At 30.2% G+C, this 9,208-nt stretch overlaps 1 protein-coding gene across 1 annotated transcript; it reads right to left on the bottom strand.

The window, feature by feature from the left end:
• Positions 1-546: 546 nt before the first annotated feature.
• LOC120092825 (glycosyltransferase BC10-like) lies at positions 547-2,731 on the bottom strand. The gene is made up of 2 exons (XM_039051032.1): positions 2,032-2,731; positions 547-1,287 (listed from the first exon to the last, which is right to left on the bottom strand). The coding sequence occupies exons 1-2, from the start codon at positions 2,515-2,517 to the stop codon at positions 637-639; spliced, it is 1,137 nt and encodes a 378-aa protein (XP_038906960.1). The 5' UTR covers positions 2,518-2,731; the 3' UTR covers positions 547-636.
• Positions 2,732-9,208: the final 6,477 nt, after the last annotated feature.

Raw genomic sequence — 9,208 nt, 5'->3', positions numbered from 1 at the left:
GAAAAATATAAAATATACGTGAAGTTTTTAAGTTGACATCTCAATAGAGTGTAAGAAAAATGGGAAAATGTAATTGAATGATTAAACAAAAAATTAAGTAAGCAAGAAAGACCACTTGAAAATTATTTTTTTATCATAAAAATTGTACCATATATCTTTGATTTAATAACTCAATGTTGTGCCTCAAGTACAAACATTCTTACTCTAGATGAAAGAGCTTTACACCCTAAATTAGACTACTTTTAACTCTACATATATATTAATTCGGGACAATTAAGACTCACAACCCAACATCCTAAACAAAAGAGCCCTTTATTATTACTTCAACAAAGGTGAATAACCAATTTTTTTTAACATTTTATGTTTGACTATTTTATAAACTCTTTTAAATTGTTTGGCTAAGTCTGAAATATTTTATAAGTTGGTTGTTTTTAAACTATGTTAAGTGACTTGTTTGAAATGATTCATTTCAAGTGGTTATAAAGTTTTTTTTAGCAGTTAAAAGTTATTAAATTGTTCCAAACATTATGGAAAAGACAAACGTGCTTTTAAAAAATCAAAATTTATATGAATAAATTATATAACCTAATTCTAAATAAATAAATAAACAAATAAATTTCAATTGCTCTAATCTATCTATCTCCCGAAGTGCATGGCTTTTGGTGCAATCTTCATCAGCCTTTCCAATGTGTTTGGAGCAAACTTTCTAGCGAATAGGAAGCAGACACCTGTCCCTTCCATTTTAGTTTTCGTACACTCGGTTTGATTCCTTAATCTCTGAAAAAGCTCCACGTGGATGTCTGACCGCGAGAATATCACAGGATGTGGGCCACCCTTTGACCAGTCAACCCAAGTCAAACTTCGATTGGCATTTCTGTCCCAACCTAAAACATTGACCAAGGTTGGCAAGTAATGTTCGTCGGAGTAACATTGGCCTTTGCAGTAATTCTGAAAGACAGGAAAATACTTCTTGTCGGAGACAACGGTTATGGCGGTGTCTCGGTCCATTTCGAACCACTGTGAGCCTTTTCGCCATTGTTTTAGGGAGATGGGTGGGAACATTTTGTTCCTATATCGGCCGCGGCCGACATTTCCAGGTTCGTCATAGCTCATGATGAAGCTTTTCATGGTGGAGTTGATGAGGAAGGAGTAGACTGTGGAGAAGTTGAAGAGAGGAATGCAAGCTTCTGAGAGGAGAACAAATCGCTCGTTTGAAATGTCAAGGAGTGCGTTTGATAGTAGGCGACGTTCTGCCTCAATCATGTTCACCTTACCCCATCCCACTTTCTGTAATGCACATTAACAAAAATTAAACAAACAAATCAATAGGTTTGATTAATTTTTATTACAAATATCAATTTATAACCTAAACTTTGGGAGTTTATCAATTAAAAGCTTGAATTTATACTGAGATTTTCAAATAGAACGTAATGGATGGTAAAATCGACACACCTACAAACGTTCGAGATTTAAATTGATATAATTACTAGTTCAAAGTTTTGATTGATACAACCCTAATCTTTAATGGTTACAAAACATTTTTATTCTTAAACATTCATAAAAATAATAATTTAGTCTCCGAAGTTTGGTTTATAATGATTTAGTCCATATACTTTCAATTTTTTTTAACAATTTAGTATTTGAACTTTAGTATATAATAAGTTAGTTCCTAACGTAGAAGAAAATTCATCAAAACTAGGTGTTAATTTTTATTATTTTATAATATAGATTTTGTAATTTATTAAAATATTGAGTCTCTAATTAATCAATATGTAACAAATCTCATTAAATAATAACACTAATTTCTATAATAAAGAACTTAAACCATTACAAAATTTAAAATACAAACCTAGATTAAATTGTTATAAAAAAAAGTTCATAAATTAAATGGTTATAAAATAAAAAATATAGGACTAAATCATTATAAACAAAATTTATGAGCTAATTGTTACTTTTATCTAAACGAGTGGTTTTTAAACTTTTATGGTTTAAATTAATTTTTATGTGATAGTTGATTGTAAGAATACTAACCTTGCTGGGAACTCTGCGGCCATGGAAGGCAGGGGATTCGGGGAAAGAATGATTATAAGAAGGATCAGAATGAACGTAAACAGAGTAAAGCCCTTCATTTCCCTTAAAGAATTCTTCCCAAAGAGGAGCCAAATACACCGGCCCTTTCGTCAAGAACATGAACGCTATCTTTGGAACCCGCCGGAACGGAAATTTCTTAATTTCGGCTGCCATTGATGCTCTCCACAGAAGCTCTTCGTCCTCCATATCGTGCATTACTTCCGGCGGCTTCAAATACTCTTCCAACCCCACCCGGCCACCGGTCACCGGAAAAAAACTCGAAGAGGGGATCTGAGTCAGGTTTAAGCTGATGGAGAAATTGGAGAGATAGAAAGTGAAGAAAACTCCGGCGGTGATTCCGGCGGTGAAGAGGAGGACGTAAGGGACGACGTTGAAGAAACTAAGATGGATTTGGATTAGCTTCGGGCTCTGAATTTGACTTTTCATTTTGGGCCAAATTTTCGAATACCCAGATCGGAAATTGGCCGGGCGGCGCTAGGTCGGAGGTGAGGCTGCGACAGAGAGGGCGGCGGAGGGCAGTGGGTTTTTAATCACAGGGAGCTGAAGCTGATTCTAGACGATGTGGGGGAAGGGCAAGTTTGGTTCTAATTCCCTTTCGAAGCTTAAATATCGGTTTTTTTTCCTGTGGAATTTAAGGGTGGTTTGAATAAATGGTTCAACTCAAATTAATTATATTATGTATTTATATTTATAATTAGCTATTTTTTATTTATTAATTTAAAAATATTTAAAAAAAATATAATGAAAATTGTTGTTCTCATACAAGACATTATTCAAACATTTTTAGAGGATTCATTTAGGAATAAAATTTACCTATTAGTCGGCAATCAAATTTTCTTTTCTTTTCTTGATTTATTTTTAAATGGTACATAAATAATAATTAAAAAGGAACACAAACAAGTAACCAATTTTAAAATGTCACTTGATAGAATCCTTACATTTTTTTAATTTGAAATTAAAAAGATGGTTAAACTACTTTTGGTCACACATTTTTTATGGTTAAGTTAAATTAGGTTTGTTTTTAAATATAGAAAAATGAATCAAAATATTTATAAATATAGCAAAATGTCATTGTCTATCAATCATAGACCCTTATAAACTACTATCATCTATCACTAATAGATATGAAATTACGCACTTGAAAATATATGGAGAGTGTCGTATATAGAAAATTATAGAGACCAAAATATTATTTTATCTAAAATACATGTACAAGACACCATTAGTTAATTATTTAGTTTCTTCATTTCTCCTCTAAATTTTCCTACTATTATCTTCTCCATCATGTCTTATTTCTCTTGATCCCATCTCTATATTTGGTCTCCAATAACAACAGTATTTCACTCGATATATTTTGCCTCCAATGGCGACCACGACAATAATGAGTGAAGTTGTTTCTGAAGGATGCACGAACATCCGCAACAGAAGCGGATCAGATCCCAATTTTATTTTTTCATATAGAACCTTGAAATTAAGAAAAAAAAAAAACAAAAAATATGCATTCAAACAACATGTTAATTTTAGTATGAGAGGGTGGGCTTCATGTTAATTTTAGTAGAGGGAGAGGGAAGATTATGAGAGGAAATTTGCAGAGAGATTTTCACACAAAAAAAAAGAAGAAGAAGAAGAAGAAGAAAAGAAAAGAAAAAGAAAGGATGAACCTTGTGTTTTCCATTAACCAGTGAAGAATAAGATAAGTGTTTTTATCTCTCTTCTTCTCCACTCACACGATCAAGAGAGAATTAAGAGAGGAAATTATAAAAAATACCTCCAATAACGTTTTTCAAATAATTTAAAATTTTAAATTAATTTTCAGTTTTAAATTAATTTAATATATAAACATATATATAAATAACTACCTTATTTTATATATATACTATATATTAAACTGTATGTTATATTATATCACATATAATAGAACTTATAGTTTGATATTCTCTTATTTAACATATAGTATTTAATATGAATCAAATTTATATTAAATTTAACCTATAGCATTTATATAAATCACATTCATATAACTAATATTTGAATCATATTCAAATAATATTTCCTCTCAAATAAAACTTTATATTATAATGTATCAAATATATTATATTAATTATATCATATATAATTAATTTTCTCGATTAATTTGAACAACTCAAATTAATCCAAGATTAATTTGATTTTCAATAATCCAAGTTGAGTTACCGAGGGGATCTTATGGACCTATAAATCGAAGCTCCAATGATACTTGGTTAATTAATTAAACTCTTTAATTAAATTAACCAACTTTCATTAACTATCGATCACTTCACTAAAGACTGACAATTGCACTCTTTGCACTATAGATATACTTTTCTGTCCATTGGATATACCAATCAACGGTGTGTTGACCCTTCACAAATTGCTTGTAAGTACAGCTATACTAAAATTACCGTTTTGCCCCTGTAGTTACATCTAACTTCTTAAGTACCATTGATCCCTCTAATGAATCATAGTCCAATCATGACCAAACTCCTCTTGGGTCAGGAGAGAGTGTGATACCACATTGTTCAACCCCCATAATCAACTTTTAAAGGAGCAATTTCTCTACTTACTCTAACTATGGAAAATGAGTGAATTTCTTTTTGTGAAGTTGCGTTATCAACTCCTCAATTAGACGAATCTCCAAAACGGTAGACATATTGAGTCAGCGAAACTAACTACTCTCACCCATGCTGGTCAAAGGACTGTCTTCATAAACAAAAATTCATAACTCACTCAGGATTCTGGTCAAGCCACCTATGGTCATCCTGGTGAAATGTAAGTCTCTCCTATCAATGGGGTTATATAGCGAGACTATTTATTTTGTGGCCCGGTCTTATACAAACTCTTTGTATAGAACACCTCCGCTCACATGTCTCCACATGAATGATTAAGATCATATTATTTATAGCATTTTACAATAACAATTGTAACAATTACAAAGCAGAACACGTTCTTAGTGTCAATAGGATAATATACCTAGCCTTATCCATCTACTACAGATCGACCATTTTGATTATCTCTTAAACATAATTCACTTGTAGGTCTCCACATACATGTTTAAGTTACGGAAGATAACCTTAGATCTTAGTTTATTGGTTTCGTGGGTTAATGCTACTAAATGTCAAATAAAATACCTCTTATTTTCTTGGATAAATAATTTGTTTATACATCACAATTACAAACTACATGACTCACGAGATTTAGAGCATCAATTCCAATAGTTTCTACTTCTCCAACAATGTTCGAAGGTCAGAAATAACGAACGAAATTTTTTCGGATGCCAAATGAAACATGTGTTGAGCTAAAAGTGAGAATGTGAATAAAAACTAGAACAGGTGCGAGAAAAGAGAAATAATTCAGAAAAAGGTTTGGCGAAACCAACCAAAAGTTAGATACTTCGTTGTTTTTTTTTCTTAAAAAAAAAAAAAGTCAATGTAATTTCATTGTTCCAAAAAAAAAAAAAAAAAAAAACAGGTCATCCATATAAAAACTTGAGATACTTAACAAAAATTTACCCAAACTTTTCATTGTACCCATTTTACCTCTTGTTGTATTTTGTGCATTGACTTTCCATAATTTTAGCATCTATGATTAAATTTTGGAGGTCTCTTATCATTGATTCATTAGGAAGATCTCAATTTAATTAAATATTTTTTTTCTTGTAATGTGAAATAATTGAATGAAGACAAAATAAAATAGAATTCCCGTATTAGTTCACTTTCAACTTTTTAATTAAGGTAATTAATTAATATTATGATTTTTTAAAAAAGTAATATCACTCCAAATAAATCCATAGTTTTCCCCCAAGCAATTCAACCATACTCTTCTTATCTTAGGCTCTTACTAAAAGTTCTTATAACCAAATATAACAATAAATTAAAAATAAATTTTGAAAATTTTATTTTCGAGTTATATGTAGGGGAAAAAAGAAGAATTTGGAAGAAATAAAAATATGTAGAAATTTTATGTGAATGGCGTGTAAGTTTGGACTTGAAAACCGGTGTGGAAAAATCTCCGGCATCTGACGCGCTTTGATTAGTACTTTTTTTTAGTCTCACAAACGACACCGCCACACGCCGCCGCCCGACCACCGGTATTGACACGTGTTGGATGTTTCCACGTCAATTTCTGCGGACCCCATATTCAAAGTGTGAGAAAAAAAGATTCCGTCTATTACATCGCAATTATAGTTATTAAGGACCTTTTTAAGAATTAAAAAATATGATAAAATAGGGATGTAGATCAATTAACCTCGATGTTCATGAATTGAGTTGGATTAAGTTAAAAGACGTTTTAGACCTAATTTAATTGTGCAGAATATAAATTTCTTCAACCTAAATAATCTTTATTAAAATTGAACCCAACCCAACTATGGAATATTTGGGTTAGGTTGGTTCGGGTTAATCGGATTATTTGTTTAAAATTTTATTATAAAAATAAACACAAGGTAAATATATAAAAATCTTATTTAATTATTTTCATATATTGAATTAACAACTCAATTTCAATTTATATAGTGAAAATTTTCTTTCTAAAATGCAAAGAAACTACTTTTAAGAATTGTTGAAAAATAAATTATTACAAAAATCTTGGAATTAAATAAAATTAAAATCAATATATGTATAAGCAGATCATCCACTCTTCCTTGAAGCAAAGCAGGTTAACATTGAAAAGTGGCGTTAAGTGCCTAGGTTTGTAGAAAAAAAAATGAATTAGAGTGTGTTCTATAATTGTGTTATATGTAATAAAAAATATATATTTTAAAGTTAATAATAAATTCGGGTTGCTTCGGGTTATATTAGATGAACCCACTAACCAATCCAACCCATAAAATTTTCATTTATTTGAACCCAATCCAACCCAAACCGTTGGGTTGATAAGTTTTTTTGGATCATCGAGTTTTTTGAACACCCCTAAACCTCAAATATGTACTATCAATTTTAACATCAAAAGTTGGCTAACAAATTCATATAATATCAAAAGAAAGACTAAGAAAACAAAAAAAAAATAAAGCTTTAATAGTGTAGAGTTTTTGTCAATATGAGCACAATTCAACCAACACTAACTTGTACTATCTATTTCGAAGTTTAAGGTTCGTTTCCTATATGATATATATATATCATTTTGATTTTAATTTTGAAAATTAAGTTTTCAAACAATGTTTTCAAATTAATTTTTTTTTTTATTTAAGCCAAGTTTTGAAAAATATAACATAATACTTAGTTATCGTGTGTAACTATTTAAATTATTAGTTTTTTTAAAAAAATAAACTTATAAACACTACTTTATAAGTTGCAATATTTTGTCATTTATATTCTACACATGGTTTCAAAAACCAAGCTAACTTTTGAAAAATCAATAAATATATATATATATATAAACATTTTTTTTTGTTTAGATTTGATTAGGAATTCAAGTATTTCCTTAAGATAAGTGAAAACCATAATCAATAAAGAATGCAATAAGTATATATCTGTCTCTTATACACATCTAGATGTGTATAAGAGACAGTATATATATATATATAAACATTTTTTTTTGTTTAGATTTGATTAGGAATTCAAGTATTTCCTTAAGATAAGTGAAAACCATAATCAATAAAGAATGCAATAAGTATATATTTTAAAACTAAAAAAAATTAAAAAGAAAAATTATTTTAAATGACAAAACTACTGAAAATATTTAACGAAATATCACTGTCTATCTACGATAAACTATTATGTGTCTCTCATGATGTAGTCTATTATTTTGCTATATTTTGTAAATATTTTAGCTCATTTTTCTATATTTAAAAATAATTCAGTAATGGTTATCAAATATTACTTTCAAAATTATTTTTGTTCTTTAAATTCATTAAGAATCTAAATATTTTTATAGAAGTAAAAAATTGTAAAATATTACAAATATTTTCATAGTTGCCGAAGAAAGGGCCGTGAAAATTGGGTGAAGGAACCAAGGAAGGAGCCATGCATGAAGGAAAAAGAGGAAGGTTCCTGCATGGGGTAATTAAGGAAGAAAAGTGGGCTATTTTGATTTGGCTTCTTAATATTAAAAGATTGGGAAATTATGGTCTATAACAACATTTGGACTTCCATTTTTAATTTTTCTTTTTTTGAGAAACATTTTGGGAAAAAATAGTAAAACTCAGGTTTCATGAGTAAAATGGCAAGCATCCTACCCTACATGTGATCCATCCAGTCCAAATATTGGACTTCAATCGTGATCTTTAAAGATATTGCTGATCATTTTGAAATTTGAAAATCACTATCCAATTATTTTAAAATCTCATTAGTCGTTGTCTTCTTCTTCTTCTTTTTTAAAATGAATTTTATATTTACTTCTTTTATGATTATCCTTTTCGTTGATGCATACAAGAACGAATTTAGAGAATCAACCTTTCTTTATTCGTTAATGCATGCAAGAATGTATCTGAGAAGGCAAAAATCGGTGGTTGAGTATCAATACAGCCGTGAGAGCAATGTCAAGCAATAGACGGACAAAAGGCTTGCATAAGGGCTCGAACTTCAATTGAAAGCTTGTGGTCTCCGTATGTGAACAAGTACCATAGTTTGTTTAATGTGCTTCTTGGCAGTTTAGAATGAAGGTGATAGCACTGAAAATGTGTTATCTCACTTCGTGTAATTCAGGATTGTTCTTGTCATTTGCGTGTTTATTTTCTAATTTCATAGGTATCGAGAATAGTTTAGATAGAACTAACCCTTAGTACCAATTTCGAGTTAAAACATGCTTATTTGGAGACTTAAAGTGTCAACAAGGATAAAAAAACACAAACTAGAGCAAAAGTAGGTTGGTGCTAATCAGGTGTCCAAACCCCAGCAGTGTTGTAGCGATAACACTATACTGTAGCACTGTGCCTCAACCTGAGAGCAAATTTCTTTGCATCGACGCGGTGCCATCACGTTATTTTAAATTAAACTCTAATCATATTGCAAAAGGATCACGATTTTGACACAGATTTCTCTCTAGCCTTTCCTCCTCTCTTCTATATTTTATCTTTCTTGTTCAATTGAGACCTTGATCGATTATTGTGGGATTATTTCAAGCATGTATCTAGACTAAGATACAATTAGTCTACTTCGGGATT

The sequence above is a fragment of the Benincasa hispida genome, chromosome 12, assembly GCF_009727055.1.
Source record: "Benincasa hispida cultivar B227 chromosome 12, ASM972705v1, whole genome shotgun sequence".
Lineage (NCBI taxonomy): Eukaryota > Viridiplantae > Streptophyta > Magnoliopsida > Cucurbitales > Cucurbitaceae > Benincasa > Benincasa hispida.
Note: the sequence above shows the minus strand (reverse complement) of the source record. Positions and strands in the feature narration are given on the sequence as shown.

Excerpts from the sequence above, each read along its gene's own strand:
- LOC120092825 (XM_039051032.1), bottom strand. The coding sequence starts at position 2,517 with ATGAAAAGTCAAATTCAGAGCCCGAAGCTAATCCAAATCCATCTTAGT. Across the intron at positions 1,288-2,031 it reads GCCGCAGAGTTCCCAGCAAG|AAAGTGGGATGGGGTAAGGT; the intron begins GTTAGTATTCTT and ends TGTGCATTACAG.